Source organism: Syngnathus floridae, chromosome 5 (assembly GCF_059516105.1).
Source record: "Syngnathus floridae isolate MCC-2025c chromosome 5, RoL_Sflo_1.0, whole genome shotgun sequence".
NCBI classification, from domain to species: Eukaryota; Metazoa; Chordata; class Actinopteri; order Syngnathiformes; family Syngnathidae; genus Syngnathus; species Syngnathus floridae.
Genome location: NC_142417.1, coordinates 15,125,795 through 15,145,126, shown reverse-complemented (window position 1 = coordinate 15,145,126; position 19,332 = coordinate 15,125,795). Strand labels below are relative to the sequence as shown.

Below are 19,332 nucleotides of genomic sequence, written 5' to 3'. Positions count from 1 at the left end.
CACAATCACGTCACATAGTTGCTGGGCTGGGCCATTGTGCACTCCTTTTTCAAGAGTCATTTTCCTTCTCAGCATGAAGAGCTTTCACCTTTACGGTTGAGGGTTTTGCCTTTCACCTTTCGCCAGCAGAGGGCAGAAGTGATCTATGATGTGTCCTCTTTGTAATCTGGTGCCACCAATCTAAATTGGAGCAAGAGATGCAGCTGGGGAACACTATTTGTACCTCTTCCCTTGTCGACCCTGATGCATACAGGGAAGGTCTGCTGCTTCCAAGGTCAGCTATCTGAGGACCAGTCCAGACCGCAGTTGCTCTCCTCTTTCAATGATGACTGCTCGACTAATTGGCTATGGGTTGCCTTTGTGACGCTAAAATTGAAAGTGAGGCAAAATGCCCCTGAGGTCCATATGAGATTCAGCTTTTTAGCGGTCCGGTATGGCAACTGTCAGAGCTGGGGCTGTTTGAGGTAAACTCTCCATATCCTGTTTCATTAGCCTTGTCTGCTGTAATAGATAAGATGTAATGTGGTGGCAAAGTGCATATCAAAATCCCTTCTTTGTTGGTTACCATCACACAACATCAAGGGAAAATAAGCTTCATTTTGATATTGGGTTTAGGCTACATCCTTACTTTTTTATGTCCTCAGTCATGGCGAATAATCTATTAAGAGGATTTAGAGTTGTTTGAAATTGAGGCCAGATGTGTCTTGAGAATTAGCAATCATCGTTTTCAAGAAATTCTTGAAAGCTATGTGCAGGAGGAAGTATTATCACTAGTGAGTTCAAAATGAATCTGCTCTCATGATGATATGACTGTCTGCAGACCAGTAAAAAGCAGGAAGTAACGAGAAATCAACACACGCACGTATGCGTGTCCTATCACCCCTCCCCCCCTACAAATATGATTTTTAACACAAATACATGCAGACTATTATACTGGATGCGGCAATCTTTCTGACCTTCTCTATTCTTCTTCTGCATGCTCCATTGGTTGTAATAACAGCTCATAAAGATCCACTCCGATTTTTTCAGTGGCACCAAAGCTTTGCACCGGTGTTTTATTGTAAATTCGGTTGAGTGTAAGTTCAATTTAAAGTCGTTCATTGCCCCCCAGTACAACCGTATCTTATGTCTGCTAAATTAGAACTTAATTCCAGTGATTTCCATGTTATTGTGAGTGTGATGCATTATTATATTCTGGAATAGGTGAGGAATTGAATGTTGATTAAAACAATCCAGCATATCATAACATTCCCCATACTGAAAATATAATTTCAGTTGCTGAGGCATGGTTTCCCAATTTTTTTTTTTTAGCTTTGTCTCTTGATATATTGCAGTAACAAATCTGAGTGGTTTGGGCAACAAAGTTAGACAAACGTGCTTGATATCAACTCACCTTCTTGGTTAGTTTGCTTGCAGGTCTGTATTTTGTGGTATTCAGTATCAGTGATAATAAGTCAAAGAATGTTATGAAAAAAATATGTTTGAAATAAATCGACAAGAAAAGCCTAAATAGGTCTAATTGTCATGCACAACATGAATGACTACAGTCAATGACACTGACAGGAAATCAACTGTCTCGCCAAGGGAGCTATAACTTATGGTCAAAATAACCATAGCATGTACATATCCAATAGTAATATATGCATCTCACTGCTCAGGATCTTACAGTGGTGACAGGAAGGACACAGAAAACAAACATTTATGTCTGTGAGGACCTTCCGAGCGCCTCCTTCAAAAACTCAAAGGGCTTCTCAAGCTTTTTTAGAGGCTGGACCTTTTGAAGACTGATTTAATGTGGGTCATGGAGGCTGTCAGAGCCAAAATGCTGTTCAGTGAAAGTTCACATGAGATTGCATTTGTCATCCGTTTTTAAACACTAATCCAATATCAGATCATAAAATCCTCAATGCTTAAATATAAACTTCATGTTACATTCTGACATTGTAATTGATTAATCATGTCATTTTTTGATAACCTTGAGGTTATATGATCAGAATGATAACATGGGTGAATGTCCGGTTACATTAAAGCAGGGGTGGCCAATTAATTTTGCAATGGGCCCACATGAGAAGCTGGAACATGTCAAGGGTCAAGCGAGCATGCTAACCTCAACTTTGAGTTTGTATTTAGAGAAGAAAATGTGTTGTGATGTCCCTCCCTCCCTCCCTCCCTCCCTCCCTCCCTCCCTCCCTCCCTCCCTCCCTCCCTCCCTCCCTCCCTCCCTCCATCCATCCATCCATCCATCCATCCATCCATCCATCCATCCATCCATCCATCCATCCATCCATCCATCCATCCATCCATCCATCCATCCATCCATCCATTTTCCGAACTGCTTATTCTCACGAAGGGCATAGGCGTGCTGGAGCCTATCTCAACTGTCCTCAGGCGGTAGGCAGGGTACACCCTGAACTAGTTGCCAGCCAGTCACAGGGCACACATAGACGGACGACCACTAGCACTCTCACTCACATCTATGTATATGGAAAAAATAAATCACTGATAGGGTTCACAACTCATTTTGACCAAATGATTATTTGTAAAATGCTGACTGGAATCATTAATGTTGCTAATGCTTGCTAAAAGATGGTCCACTCTTTGCTTATGTTCTGCACGCTTGCTTGGCTTGTTGTCCAAACATGCTCCGCTAGTTTCTGTTTGCAAACTGTTGTAAAGATAAACAGATAAGACCCTCTGCAACTGGGCTGAACCAGTTTGCAGAGGTGACCCCAAACCTGTTACCACTCAACCCCACCCCATTTCTGACAATAAAAGGCTCCTGCAAGAGGGGAAAGTTGGAGTTGCTTTCAAGCACTTTGTGTTACGCAAAGTGATGCTGGCTCTCCCCGTTTGCAAACGTAAAATGGGCATACTGACTTTATAGTGTGGTTCTTGCAAAAACGGTAAAGTGAGGAAAAACTCTATCATCTGTGAACCTAAGCGAGGGCTTCAACGGAAGCTTAGTCAAACATACAAGTATTTAAGCACTTAAGTAGAATTAGCATAAGTCACCTCTTTAATGTCAGCCAGTGGAAGTGTGGAAAAAAAAACCTCAAAGTAATTATAATGATGTATAGCTATAACAACTATTGAGTTTTCCAGTTTTCAAAGAATCAGTTTTCAAAGTGTTATGGTGGCAAAAGTTTTACTTCTGAAACAAATTAAAAAGGAAATTAATTTCAAACAACAGGTTGAGCTTGCAATCGTTTTAGTTTTGAAAATTGATTATTTACTGTAAAGAACACACAACAATGATGACTCAAACACTACGCGACAACGAATGCCTTAGTGACAGTTGATAAAACATCTACTAACATTTTACCTCGACAACCAGTGACCCAATAAAATGCACTGAAATGTACTTTATCAATGTTGGTAGCCGGTAAGTTTTAATCGATATTGTATGGCAGTTGGAGTCAGTGAAACATTGTTTCCATAACAACAATGCTACGTCATTACTTTTCTGTCAAAGATCCCATCTTTGCATCCAATTTCTAGTGGATAAACACATACAGACAAGTAATGATGCACTCAGCTCCACTGAGCTGCAAACATTTTTCATTATTATATATATTATATACTATAATTAATATTATTTTATTATTTTATTTATGTATTTATTTATTATTATATATATTATAATTACTATTATTTTATGTCTGATAACTTTAGCATCTGTCATCTGTTGATATGTAATTTCCCCTTAGGAGGGCAATTAAGCTGCTACTCCCTTTAGAATAAGAGAGAACAATTGTTTTTCACTGAGAGCGTGTCATAGAAAGATGGTGCCAGGTGTGGAAACACCTTTAAGGTGTCCAGATGTCAGCTGTTTTCCAGAGCACCGAAAAGCAATTCACACAGTTTCATTTCCTACAAGTGACAGGCCTTTGACAAGCCTTCACAACAACTTCTAGCCTTGTAACTTGCTGCTCTGCTTTGCAAATTATCCAGAATAAGAGCTTCTTTCCAGATCATTTATATGCAAACTTATTTTTCAGCAGCCAGGTCCACCATAAGATTCGTCCAGGTAATTTTATTTATGGATTTGTCGAATGTTTGATGTGAAGGAAGGAAGGATGACCTCCATCACGGTGGAATGCACTTGATCAAGTAGTACAAGCAATCAGCTCACCCCTCAGCATTTTGCAGTGATGACAACAGAGAAAGGACAAGACTGTTTGTTAGTGAAGACATGTTGAATGTCAGGGAGTAGTAGTGAAAGCCCATTCAAGTAGCGCTGAATTATTATTGCCACTTTCAAAGCCCCTCCACAATATTCTCAAAGGGCTTGTCAATGCTTTAAGCATATATTTTCAACATAATCCATCATTCTATAGAATATACCTGACAAAAGCTTCTCACAGAGCACATACAAATATCTTAACGTTGAACTCCACAGAAATTCGCCCCACAATAGATTAAGAATAGCCTTTTCATATCACTATTTATTACTCACATATTTTATAAATAGCAGATTAATACAACAGCTGTTCACAATGGGTTTTCTTGCTAGCTTATAGATATATTCTTGCTCTCTCTTTCTTGCTATATCTCATCCATCCGTCTGTCCGCCCGTCTGTCCGTCCATCCACTGAATAAAATTGCTGTCCCACTATAAAAAAAACCCATTCTAAAAAACAATGAAGTGTTCAGACCTAGTTATGTTAGACTGATTATCAATTATACTTCATGTATCAGTATTATTAGTGTGTAAATTAAAATGAGAATGTTGATAATTTTATTTACAGTGGACAGTTTGGGACTAATTATTTATTGGACAAAATCCATCCATTTTCTATACCGCTTGTCTTCCAGAGTATCCAGAGGAAACCCACGCAGTTATGGGGAGAACATGCAAACTCCACACAGGAAGGCCCAAGCCGGAATCAAACCCATAACCTCCACACTGTGAGATGAAAGTGCACCCCTGCAAGGGACTAGTACTGTATTTTCCGGACTATAAGGCGCACCTAAAAACCTAAAATTTTCTCCAAAGCCAACAGTGCGCTTTATAGTCCGGCGCGCCTTATATATGGACCAAATTCCTAAATTTAAAGTGGCTCGAAGCATTGTGTCATGAACTCAATCATAAGTGGCCCTGAAGACTATGAATCATGAATCAAAAATACTATGTATTATTATTTTGTGATTATGAAGTAATTTGTTGCATCTGAAGTTGAAATAAAAACTATATGATTTGATTTGGATTAAAAATCTGACATGATGCATTAATGGTGCGCCTTATAGTCTGGTGCACCTTATATAAGGACAAAGTTTTAAAATGGGCCATTCATTGAAGGTGCACCTTATAGTCCGGTGCACCTTATAGTCCTGGAAATATGGTAATGTGTAATACATTACATTTTGGAAGTAATTTGCCAAACCTTTAAGCAGAGGTCATCCATATCCCAGGCAGTTATAAACAAATAATAAACGAGAAATAATTCCCAAATCAGGGCAAGTGCTGCACTGAAGTGCATCATGTGACTATACTCTATTTTTTTCAGTCTTCACTGAGAATTGGAGATAACTGTAATCAGAAGAATAGAAAAACATTTAAAATCTGAGAAATAAGTTAGTTTTCAGTGTTGTCTGATTCCTCTAGTGTGTATCACAAGACCTGGGTATGGTTCTACACAAGGAGTATAACACACTGTGAGGGGCTCTGTTGGAAGCTTTGCTGTGGATATACGTTCATGAATATTTCATATTTCTACCTTTACTGTGGAACCAGCCTGTTACATTCCCCTTGCCAAATGCAAAGTGGAGATAAACAAGAGGGAGCTTTATGACAGTTGGTTTGTATAGGGACATCATAAGGACAATCCAGCTTGCCCCCAGCATGACTGTAATATTTGAAAACCATGGCAGTGGCATGGTGCAGAAATAGTGATTCCAGCTGGTTGGCATACTGTTTATCAGCAATATAAAGGAAACTAGAAAGCTCCCAGCCAGCTAGTCAAAGAACACAAACAGATGCTGTACAGACAAAACATTCATTTATTCCTTACTTCAACCTCTCAAGCTTCCTCAGCACGTATGTGGGAAGGCAAAAAGAGAAAAAGTACACGCTGAGCTCAGTGAGGCTACAAGCAGAGCCTCATAGAAGGCGCTTGCCTCATTCAAAACAAACCTAGTAGTAAAAAAGGTCTTTGATTATCACATAACTTTACTTAAGCCTGGCGCGAGGTGCAGTACGTATAAATCATCACAGTGGCAGGCTACACCAAGTTTTGGCATTGTGCAAGTTTGTGTAGGATTGAAAATAGCTGACCTGATTCGCTTCGACTTGAAGTGACTTCTCATTTCCTTTAAATCTTGCCTGCAAGAGCAAAGCGTCTGGCCCACCAGAATAAACTCATGCCGACTCAGTGACACTTTTGTAACCAGGCTTGGGGAGTTGAACGAGTGGATGCGCTGTCAGAAACAGCCAGTGTTGGGAAAGTTCATTTTTTCCACAAATTCGTTCCAAGCTCATTTCATAAATTTTCAAATGTTCAGTTCATCATTGAATTTTTTTTTTTAACTAAGTTCATTGTTCCAAAAGTGAAAAGTTCATAGTTCTTTTCTTCACCCAATCAAAAAAAGGTTGTTGCGAGCTGTTACCTTTTGGCAACTTGGCATTTTCACCCATTCCATGTACACTAGTATCCAGGTGCTGCTGTCACTTTACAATGTCAAATACAAGAGAAAATTGCTTGTATTGTTTTTTCTTTAATGAATTGAAAAACATGACTATGATCCAGAATGTGCAAACACGAACAATCTGCTGCAGGTGCCAGACTAAGGTTGGAAACAAACGATGTACAAATGAAGTATTCAATGTGCAAAACATTTAAAGGAACATGAAAATGAAATGAAAACTAACTTTCAAAGTAACATGATATTTAAAAAACAAATAAAAAACCTAACTTTTAAAGTAACATAATATTTTAAAAAATGAACACTAACTTTTAATTTCTTTGTGAATGTGTTATTTCTTAACTTGTTTGCTCAAACTAGCAGAAAATGTTTATAATTTGGGACATAAAAGGTCAACGTGTTCAAAGCCCAAAAAAATTACTAAAAGAACACAAAATAATCTCTCTAAGAGTAATTTGTGGTTCAACGCCATTGAGAGCTCTAAAACTTCTCATAAAATTCCTGAATACTATCCCAGGAAGATACCTTATCGTTGCAGTTTGAAAAATAAAAGAGGTGAATGGGGCTGATCGTCATTGATCAGTTTGTATCGACAGAAGCATCATCGCACTTTTTTCCCGTCCTCCCAGCACACGTGGCATTTTGATGATGCACGCACCGTGCGACTGTTTGTGTCGGGGATTTTCAAATCCTTTTCCTCCTGCCTAATTTACCCTGTGTTTAGCGGGGTTTTATTTTGAAGTCTAAGGAAGAATGTGAACTGCTGTTCAAAACCATTCATTGGCCCCAGAAAGAGCGTTTACAAAAGTGCGCTGTGTTCAGTTTACGTTTGTCCAAAATATGAAAGATTTCATGAACTTTCATTCATTGAACGTGTTCAGGTACACTGTGGCTCAATGAAATGAAAATTAAAAATAATATGTGTAGCGTGTGTTATGTTTAAATGTGCAAGTAAATAGAGGAATATTTGGCAAGTACACTCGTGAAATCGAGCTTAGTGTGTTATAAATTGTGTGTGCTTTACCACTGGGGAGAGAGTATCTAATGAAGTCTGCAGATTTAATTTTGCTGGCTTTGTCTTGTAGTGCCTGCTAAGTTTCTTGCCCCAAAAGTCCCATTAAAACCTTGCCAAGTGAGAAATGAGCTGTGGGAGAAGAAGGAAGGAAAAAAAAACACTTGTCATATCAAGTGGAAATAGCTTTTCTTGTAAAATGAGGCCAATTTACTAATAATTCCTTCTAAATCAAACTGACACATTCATACACACACACACACACACACACACACACACACACACACACACACACACACACACACACACACACACACACACACACACACACACACACACACACACACACAAACAGACACATACAGCATGGCAAGCATTCACATCCCCACGAACACTTGTGCTAACATTGCAAGTAGGTTAATTCAAATATAAAATGATTTAATTTCTGTTATGTGATGCATAGTCATGTGACTTAACTTATCTGGATTTCTGCTACTTTCTTGACCAATAACATTTTCTTTTAAGGTAAAACAAACAAACAAACAAACAAACAAACAAACAAACAAACTAACTAACTAACTAACTAACTAACTAACTAACTAACTAACTAACTAACTAACTAACTAACTAACTAACTAACTAGAAGATGAATGGGTGCATCTGCACAATTGGAACAGGGGTTCCAACTTCATAAATAGTGGTAATTGCATAAAAATATACAATTGCCTAAAATTACAATATACAATGACTAACAATTACTAACTAACTAACTAACTAACTAACTAACTAACTAACTAACTAACTAACTAACTAACTAACTAACTAACTAACTAACTAACTAACTGATAAACAGTAGAATTGAACAAAAGCTGCATTGAAAGAACACAGTCCTCGTTTGTTCGTTTTGTTGTGGACTACATGATGAAGTAAACAACTCTGATCCTCTACCAAGGTAAAATGCTTGATTGGCAGAAATAGACTCCTCTGCCAGTTTACCTTGATACACTGTCTGAAATGGATCGGAATAAAGTAAAGGGGGTATCGTACTAAATAAAAGGCATCATCAAGAACAGTAGTAAGAAGTGGTCAATAAGGTTTCATTCTAGTTAAATGGGGAAAACATAATAAATTGATTGACCAAACTTAAAAAAAACAGTTTGCCATTACCTAAATGTGTATAAATAAAAGGCCAAAACACTGACAGAACGATTTGTTAAAAATTACTTGGAGTTGTGTGGTCATACAAAAGATGCCCGCAAGTTTGAAAATCAATTGAGATTTGCGACTGGCCAAAAATTAAACCTCTGCGGATATGCAGGACTAAATCCCACGTTGAACATTCACATTGCCAGCACTGTAATTACCACACGAGATTTATGTGGATCGAACAATATAACATTTGCATATCATCCTCCTTGAGATTCATGAAATGGATTGGGGTAAATCAAAAAGCATTCCTCCAGGCAATCAAATGACTTTCGACACATTTATCAATGCTTTATTACATCATATTTAAATGTCCTATGTGTAGTTGAGATGTAAATTGTATTTTAACACACACTCACACCAGACTTCTGTTTGAGTTTTTAGATGAATAACGCTTACGTGATGAGATTCCGATACAAGATACATAATATTGCAAATGATTTCATTTACCATCTTAGTCTGTTACATCTTCAGTTATGCCACTTTTATCATGTTTGTCTATACAGTATTTCATCAAAACGGATTTTAGGAAACACTAGGTTTCTCCTGGTCAATGGAAAGTTTTGGTTCAAATGTTGTCGGAATTGGTTTACTCATAACCAGACTTGTTAAAATATAATCTATGAAATTATTTCTAGCAGGATGGTCTTATTTGCCATATTTCCCTCGATCCAAACTATGGCCCAAAACAGCAGATGAACAGATGTATGGTCCCCTCGTGAACGATTACACTGTGATTTTGAGCTTGGCCTTCATCAGGAGAGGCATAGTCAGCTTGTGATTGATGGGTTCCATGTCTGCTGAAACGTGGGTGGAGGAGACAGTCACAGCAGATGGTCTGTAGTATCGAACTCAGAAAGGTTAATTAGCCTGATAAAGGAAAATGTGTCAGACTTGGCACCATTTCTACAACTAGTTGGGACGTCTTTTGGCTTTGTTTATGACCGCTAATGACACTTTTGGGTACTTGAAGAAGACAGCTAAATAAACTTATTTCTTACTGGTTCACTCAATAGAACTGGAGCAATGTTTTTGCTATGGCTCTAAATACATGAAAAAAAGATCCTGTCTTGAAAAGGGGGCTCAGATGTGTGGCCCGGGGCCATTTACGGCCTTGCAGGATGATATTTTGTGGCCCCGACCTGACATCAAAACTTAATGTTAGTGCGGTCCCCATTTTTTTGCCGAGTTATTGCCCTGGGCGTTTTGTTTTCTTTTTTCTTATCATTTTTGTGGCACCCTATCATATAACAATTTCCTCAAATGTATAACAGGTCAGGTTTCTAAAACTTGACAGATAATGTAAAATATAGCTCTATATTTTGTCTTACACTATGGCATTTGGGGACTCCAGTGGTCTCCACAGTGACTAGAACTGTGGTCTCCAAAGGAGGTAGTAAGTCCATCACCCTCTTGGTAGGACCCTGTGCATCTGCAAGCGCATGTGGCTTTATGGCACTCAAGGTCTGCACTTGAACCCTGTCGTTATCCAGGTGTTTCACATCTCAGCCAGCAAAAAGTTGGTTGTTAAAATGACTCCCACAGACTCAATTTCAACACTGTTTTTCCAGATTCATAAAGCTCCACACTCTACAGAGTAGAATTAACACGTTATAATTGTTAACCATTTTACACTGTCAGTTACTTAGCAACACCGTGGTATTATTGAAGTAATAACAACGCAGCACATACGTTTCATCTCGCTCTCTCTCTCTCTCTAAATTGTATACTAGTCTCCGAAACAGTAAACTCGACTTGCTAGACGAAACAACTTGCTAGAAATGAAACAGCACTGCATGAATCAGCACAGGGCGCACTGGCAGCTGTCTACCAAAATAGACAACCAGGTCTTTTTGGAAGGTAATTTCTCATTGCAGACATCTCTTTCAAGTCCAGAGAAATAAAATAATTGTCAATGTTAACCCCATTAGAGTCCCTTTAAATTACATTAAGATATAAATGACAGAAAGGTGAAATTTGGTCATAAAATAAATACAGTAATCCCTCGCTACATCGCGGTTCGGTTATTGCGGTTTCTCTACATTGTGGATTTTTTTTTCCAAATTAAAAAAAAAAAAATGTAATGCAAAATAAACCTTCTAATTTGGGAAATTATGGCATGTAAATTTCCCACACGCCAGCAGAAGCCAGGGAGTGCCCACACAATTGCAGTGCGTACACTTGTACCTTTTTATAAAAAAAAATGTCATAAGAGTTCCAAAACATATTTACAGTGTTGTACCTATAATAAGAGTTTTAAAAACATTTACAGTATGTACACTTGTACCTTGTTATAAAAAATATTATAATAATAAAAAGCTGTTCTAAAAACATATTTACAGGATGTGTTAAGAATTCTCCATGTTATGTTACTCAGTCGTGCTTTGATTTGAGGTAGGGTGCTTTATTTTGAAGGCCGTTTTCAGATTATATCACTTCCTGTTTCATGTTACGGTGGTACAGCAGTCATTGACGATGTATGTGGCTCTCCTAACAAGAGAAATGGACGATCACATATGTCTAACCTTTAAGACAATGGTGTATTGCTCCAAATGTTGGTTTACATTCCTATAGAGGTCCGTTTTCGTGTGTTAACACGATCACGAATTAGCATCTTTCCGCTAACTCGTTAGCCTGCCCAGGACTTGTTAATATGTTACACTCACACACACATATAATATTTATATTTTCAATATTTATACAACAATTTCTGTATGTTATTTATACTATTAATGTATTATTTACATGTTTGAAACAATTATTCAATGTTCTAATAATAAAATATGCACTTAAATGGTTTCATATACATTTATTGACACACAAAATGTACATATGAGTGGGTGACCCTACTTCGCAGATTTCACTTTCGCGGGTGGATTTTGGACCCAATTATCCGCGATAATCGAGGGATTACTGTGCAGCAAAAGTGAAGATATATATTTTCCTAAGAATTCAAAAACTATTGACTAATTGACTATTAGGACACACAAACGTCCTAAATGTGCTTTACATATTTTTAAAACAATGTTATAAATGGGCCTCTGAGTGCACCAAGGTTCATGCTCTATTTTTGCTATTTCTGGTTTTGTTGTGAATTCCTCCATGCCATCAACTCAAGCTATTGACTAAGGCTTCTTTTTCATTTGATAAAAAAGAGCTTGCTCTTCTTTATTGAACACATTTAGCAAAGGTGAGCAATCAACGCGAAAAGATGATTCGAGCCTCCTTGTTGGAATCGTGAACAACTTTACATAATGTACAGTGGCAACCAAGCAGAAGGTTTTTCCATTAAGATGTGCTTATTTCTTAATACCTGCTGGCTAAATGGTATCATCGGTTTCCAATTTGCATATAAATGTATTCTACTTTACTTGTGTATTTTGTAGAGGATTTATTTTAAGTGGTTCAGCATACAGATTTAAACAGTTTGACTTCATTACGGAATTGCTTTTATCAAAGATGGCTCTCTCAAGCACTAAAGCCCAAACATAGACCTAAATAACAGATTAAGCAACATGGTGTTGATGTCACAAGCAGGCATTTGCACATTTCAAATGGAAATGAAATGCTGTTATTCATGAATCTTTTCATGAGGCTAAATAATGCAAGATGCTGAGGAAAATCACAAATTTTGTTTCAACTGAAACCTATTCTTCTGTATATACTGCTATATCTTCTCAGATGAGCAGTGCATGTCCTGTTTTCAAATTTGTTTTCTCAAGTCATCAATTGTGTTTTAGGCAGCAAAGAGGCTCACTTTGAATCTTGCTTTGGGACTTTTGTGTGAATATGATATTTTTCTCCATATGTATATGTTCGTTACAGGTCTAAATAATGCAAAACTCAGAAGCACAGTATACATCTTGTTCGAGACACTTTGGGAAGCAGACAAGGTGACACATGCTCAGAGGAAAACAAACATGGATGACCGCCATCGACATTTTATCCTAGGATTTTCTTCTAATTTAAAGCAGACATGTTTGTAGTGTGGAAACACTTTTACAATGTTGACAACGAATGCGAACAGGGCAAGCCCCAAGTTGTATGTCGTATGTATGAGAGTTGTCATTTTACATAAAGATCCATCAATAATCGTGTTATAAACGAATTATAGCCCCTACATCGGAATCAAATGGTGGGACATCCACCGCGGTAGCCTGGACGAGGATCCCTTTATTTGTGCTTGATTCACAAAATGTCTTACTTTTTAAAACCCAAGTGTTTGCTGGGAGCTTTTCCTCATCTGGGTGGGGTTGGGTGAGTTAGTCTCAAGGGGATACCATCGATCTCTGAGAACCATGGCCTACAACTCTTTTGTGATTATGGCCTAAATAAATAAACTTGACTTGATGATAAAGATTTGCAAATGACCTGGCTTGTCAAGAAGCAGACAGTTTTGTTTGATTTACTTTTTGTGAGCGTCATCTTTGTGTGTTGTCACTGAGTGCAACTGCATCGTTTGTGAAAGGGATAAAAGAGCCAAACTCTACTTGACATATACAAGTTGTTGTGTTGTTTTGAACTCATAGCTCAAAGCATTCAGCTCCTGATCGTGCTTATGAGCAGCTGAATTATTTATCCTGAAGGGCGATACAATATGCTCTTACATGATTCTGCTTGTGTTCAGTTTTTTTTCTCTTCTTTTTTTTAAAAGTATAAATAATGAAAAATGCTTGTACTACCTTTTAATCCCTCCAGCTCTTAAGTTACAATAATGTCCCTGAGGTCACACAATCCTTAATTTCTACCCAAACTGTTGAAAAAATATGCCTATATTTTATCTCAATACTTTACTGATGCTATTTGTTAGTCTGTCTATGGATTTTTATATTAAGCCTAATAGGCTTATCTGAAGCAATGTGTGTGCACATTTTTTTTTTTTTTACATTTATCTTAAGTTTCACAGTAAACCGGGGTATATTTTTTTCCCATAACAATTCAAACAAAAAAAGACACTAAACAAAAAACAAATCAGCTGAAGAACAGCTTACTGTATATCTTGAACAACTTGGGTCACTTATATCCGCCGGGCATTATTGCGAAGAAATGTTCCTTCTTTTTTAGTTGCATATTAATCTGAATGTCAAACAACATAACATTGGAATGGAATCGAATTGTTTCTCAAGATGGAACCCAGGGCCCTTTGTACCTAATACAAGCAGCTGCGCCCCGAAAGCATGACCCTACGGAACCCAAAAAAAAAGAATAAAGCATAAACTCTCAACCAACCCAGAGCACTTTCACTAATGTCTACAAGATACGATAAACAAGCCACTATTACGATCTACAATATTAAATGTTGCAGTTTGGTCCAGCAGAACAAGACACGTGTTCTATTGGGACAACTGTGCGAAAGCATAAGAACAAAGCATCTTAATTTTTGTGCAGGTGCAAGCTTTGTTGCACCTTTTTGGGGATTTCTCCATGTGGGACAAATAAAGGAATATTTAATACCTCAACCTTACTCCTTATGAAGAGAGTCTTCTCCAAAACAACAGATAATTTACAGCATAATAAACCAGATCAGCTGCTGAAAGTTTTTTTTTTTTTTTTTTTATAGTTCTCAATGCCGGTGGTGTGCAGTGATGGCCTTCAAGGGCTTCTCTGCTGGCCCAAACACCAGAAGCACAGACATTTACAACAACAGGAAATGGTAATCATTTATCTGCGGCAGGATTTTGTTTTGTATTTAATACTGTGTATGGGTTTGTCCAATCAGATTTCAGTTTTGACTGGTTGCAATTCAAATATTATTTGCTGCATCCTTCCAAAAATCTGAGAACTGTCGTCCTCCACGCGCGCACACACACACACACACACACACACACACACACACACACACACACACACACACACACACACACACACACACACACACACACACACACACACACACACACACACACACACACACACACACACACACACATCATTGTTTCTGTTTTGAATCAATCAGTTTTTATAGTATTCACCACTGTGCACCTGAGTGACGTGTGGATTTTTCCTTTTTCTGTCCTCCATGAAGACGAAGGACATATTTGCTGTAATATTAGTTAGTTGCATAAGCGTAAAATGTGGTTGCAGTTTGTTTTCATTTTTGTAAAAGCATTTTATTTTGTTATTTCAATTTTAGTTTGATTTTCTTTTCTAAAATAACCTTGGCCTGCAATTCAATCACACCCCCAAAATTGCATTAGACTACTTTCTGTCATCAAATTTGCAAATGTGCTGGGGAAACACACACAGTGAGGCATAGTCTACCAAATTCACAAACACGCTGAACTAGACTATTACCCCTGCATGAATGGTGAGGCAATTTCATGCGGTGAAACGACCAGATGGGCACAACACGGCCCTAAAGATGCTCGACTTGTGCCGATACAAAAACAAGGTTACGCTCATTTTTATGTTTATCGTTACCAAAATAGGACCTTGCATGTTTAGGAGAGGCAGAATTCATAAAGACAGAAAACAAAACTGCCATCCTTACAGTAGGACATAAATGGAAACCGCACAAAGTAACACAAAACTGAAAAATGTGCTAGTGCCACAACAAAACACGAATAACAAAAATGATATATGACTTTTTCGACATAATGAGAGTGTGGGCTTGAGTAGAGCAGATCTCTGAGGTTGGAGAGAAATCAGGCGTAAATGCTTGTGATGAGGATACAAGAGTAAGAAATATGCAGTTGAAGAGTGGATCTCATGATATCTAAAAATCTGCATTACCTGTCTCCAAATAGCTACCTATGAAAAAAATAGCAGTGGAAACTGCTGATTTTAGGGATCACATATCATTCAAAAAAGGGAATGTTGTTCTCAATGTTTGAGTGAAATTCAGTAAAATGCATTTTGCTCTGATCACTTTAAACATCACCCTCATTGTCTCTGCATTGCTGCTGAGACAGGTCCTGTTTTCTGAATATCACCCGGTGGGGAAATGATATTCTTGGGCACAAGGCTGGGTAATAGATCAATACCTTCACCCAGTGCCTGTCCTTCGATGAATCAGCAGCAGCTCTCTGCAATGCATTTCTTTGCCCAGCGTGGGCATTCGTGATGCTGATGTATACTACATGGACACAATACTATTTTGGGTCATCAGCCACGGGAGGTAAAGGCCAGCCTCGGGTGCAAGGTGAGAATCCCACTGTAAAAGATGAGGAATGTACCATCCCCTCCTTTTTGATATACCACAGTGACACGAATGGCGTCAATATAAGTGCTTTATCAACCGGCATTGTGTACTGATGTTTTATACCAGTTAGAGCACCATGTTCTATAACTAACCTCACAATATTTGCAATGCCAAATACTAAGATAAGCGCACAGGGTTTTTCATCAAAACAAATGTACTGATAGAACAGCAAATAAATACTCACACTCTAACATGGTTTTGTAGTCACAGCATATTCAAAGTTGACATACAGCCTGTATGGACTAAGCCAGGGGTGTCAAACTCATTTTTTTCACGGGCCACATTGTAGTCATAGCTTCTTTCGGAGGGCCATTATGACTGTCAACCCAAATAAATGTATGAGCACCTCATTTTATATACAGTAAAATCTACAAAACAAACTGACAAATAACTCGTTTTCAAATCAGACGAGTAAAAACTGGTCAAATATTTAAAGAAAAAGATATTAAAAGTGAAGACAATTTGTAATTCAAGGAATGACACACAAATTTGATGCACAATTTGTCTTCGCGGGCCACATAAAATGATGTGGCGGGCCGTATCTGGCCCCCGGGCCTTGAGTTTGACACCTGTGGACTAAGCTCTCTTCACAATCGTGGAACTTTTTTCATTTATTAATTAGGATGTATTTGGAAATCTGACAGTCTATCTGACACCCGCTCTGAGAGTCCGAGTGTTCCGAAAGACATTTTAATTTGTGAACGTTTTGTTGAGACATTCATTGAGAACCATCAAACTGCAACTCTAGTGAGAATGGCCAGAGCTTGCTCTTGCACCCATTGTGTGGCACTCTGAATAACGGCAGAGCAACAACGTTGTGCGTTTCTGAACGGTTGGCACGGAGCATTCTAAATTGAACCCAGAAGGCACCCTTGAAATGTATATTTTATGAGTGTAGTCGATACTCGTTGGCGTATCAATAAACCAATACCGTAGAATCGATTTGCATCATGATTCCAAATTATGGGTGATACTATCAAGGCTCTTTACAGGCTAGCCAAGGTTTTTCAGATCAGTCAACCATGCCTTGGGGACAATGTTTTGTCCACTTGGTCAGTCATGCTAGAAATGTCTTGCATGCTGAAGAATTAAGAATAAAAAAGAAACAAGGGGCCCGAACCTTGGTTATCATGCACAGTACAAAACACATCCATCGAGGTAAGACTTGCTCCATGGAGAGAACTGGGCCATGGTGAGGCGAGTGACAGAAAATGAGACATTTCTGGGCCTCAAGGTGGCAAGCATAAGACCTTGACTGGTTGATAGTGGGCTTCTCTACAGGGGTCTGACATGACCAAGCAGAAAAAAAAATGTGATAAAACCCCGAGACTGAGTAAACATATCTTGATAATGTGCCTTTTCCGAGGATTGAAAAAGGGAAGGCCAAAGAAATGAATTCCTTTAGAAGCAATTTGTACAGTATCCCTTGACCATCATCATCATCATAAGACTGCATTATTTCTGCTACATCACGTGCTGTGGAACATTTATTGATTTTACATCGAACATGATTAAATAACGATTAAGAACAAATCTTTATTACTCCTTCCTCATTCGTCAATAAAAATAATATATTTTTATTGTCATGTATTGATATTACAAACCTCTTTTTGTACGTATTGCTGTTAAAAATAGTATAACGCTGCTTATAAAGTTGCTTGTATAGTTGATCAAATTTGACTCTGGAATTCATTTTCAATTATTTTCTGTTGTAAACTTTGTTTTGAAGTCCAACCTCAGCGTTTCCATTGATAGACAGGCAGGCAGAAATTCTCTGTTGTAGTATTCTCAGCAATTGAAACAAGAAAGGCAGCCAAGCGGAATTAATACTCTTAAAGAGTTGAACAGTGTTTTACAAGTGTTTATTTTTTCAATACATACCATAGACATAAAGTAGAAGTCATCGTTCTATAATTACAATGAGCTAACTTTTCACAAATAATTTTCAATTTACTATAGTGGCTAAGGCTAGAGTAACCATGGCCTGAATAACCTGGCAAAGATAGTCAAATGTTTGAAAACACATTATGCTTTATTTCATAGCAGCGGCAGGGAGTAATATAATCGGGGTAGCACAAAGATTGTCTTTCTCATTACAGTAGTTCCCATAGAATGTATTGAAATAGAATGAAATCATCCTAACTCATTTAAATGTAATATCGTTTCAGCTCCACAAAATTGAATTACCATGCAGAATACTACACGCTGATGAATCACGCAAGCCACAGTATTCAAATAACAAACTTACGTCTAACTTTTTAATCATAATGCTCTCTGTAGTCAATTCAAACTACCAAGTGCATTTTTAAGTTTTTGATTTTATATTAAACAGTGCAGAGCTAATGGGTTCTATTCCGGCTCGGGCCTCTCTGTGTGAGGTTTGGCCAGTCGAGCACTCCAAATCGCCCGAAGGTGTGAGTATGAGTGCAAATTGTCGTTTGTCTCTGTGTGCCCTGTTATTGGCTGGCAACCAGTTCAGGGTGAACCCCGCCTACTGTCCGAAGTCAGCTGTGATAGGCTTCAGCATGTCCCTCGTTAGGACAAGCAGTTAAGAGTATGGATGAGTGGATATTAAATATTTGTGTTAAAATCTTCCTTCCTAAAAATGATCATTACCAGCAAGTCATTTATTTCGCCAGGCTTATTCAGATGGCCAGCCATTAATGCTCTTTTTTCCACGTCTGCATTTATTTTTAAGAGTTAGTTTAACCGTCACCAAAATCTCTCATAGTATATACCCGTCGGTATGTTTAGTAGGGTGGCTGCAGATTGAGAGTCTTAAACTAACTCAACAAGGGTAGTGATTGAGAAAATGTCTGGTGACCCACACAACAGCACCTCATTGCATTGAAGAGCTCAGTTAATTCCTTTTAGGCTGAAAAAACTCCTGATTTCTTTTAAGGATCCTGAAGCACGAGATTAAATTGACCTCACAGGCAATAATATTTAGTAAAATATTTCTCTTTCTTTACAATATCCTCTAGGGATCTAAGACTTCCAACATGTGAGTGAATTTAGATAAATTGCAAAGGGAAAAATACGTCCTCCCAAAGGCTGTTGATAGAAGATCAATCTTTCTCGCTCTCTAACAGCTGCCAGTGAAAAGAGACCTGCGGGGGAAGCAGGGGAATTTCCTATTTTGTCATGTTCAATATTTGCAACTTCCTATTTCCTGACATGCAAGTTAATGGCAATGACTATTTCGCTGATGAAATAAATATATAATGGCATGCTGTTAAAAGATGTAAAATGATTTCAATTTTGTAATACA

The 19,332-nt window shown here is 38.0% G+C and overlaps 1 protein-coding gene across 4 annotated transcripts in view; it reads left to right on the top strand.

The window, feature by feature from the left end:
• The window catches only part of LOC148398369 (uncharacterized), a 35,964-nt gene that overhangs the window by 1,458 nt on the left and 15,174 nt on the right, over positions 1 to 19,332 (top strand). For 2 of the 4 annotated variants that reach the window (XR_015858800.1, XM_088377303.1), the window contains exons 1-3: positions 40 to 464; positions 4,816 to 4,908; positions 14,421 to 14,513. Coding sequence is in view for 2 of the 4 variants with exons in the window: in XM_088377303.1 (XP_088233429.1) it covers positions 244 to 464; positions 4,816 to 4,908; positions 14,421 to 14,513 (407 nt within the window). In the remaining 2 variants the exon portion in view is untranslated. Of the gene's footprint in view, positions 1 to 39; positions 465 to 4,815; positions 4,909 to 12,685; positions 13,880 to 14,420; positions 14,514 to 19,332 lie in introns of those variants that run through there. The other 2 variants (XR_015858801.1, XM_088377304.1) reach the window with 2 other exon arrangements.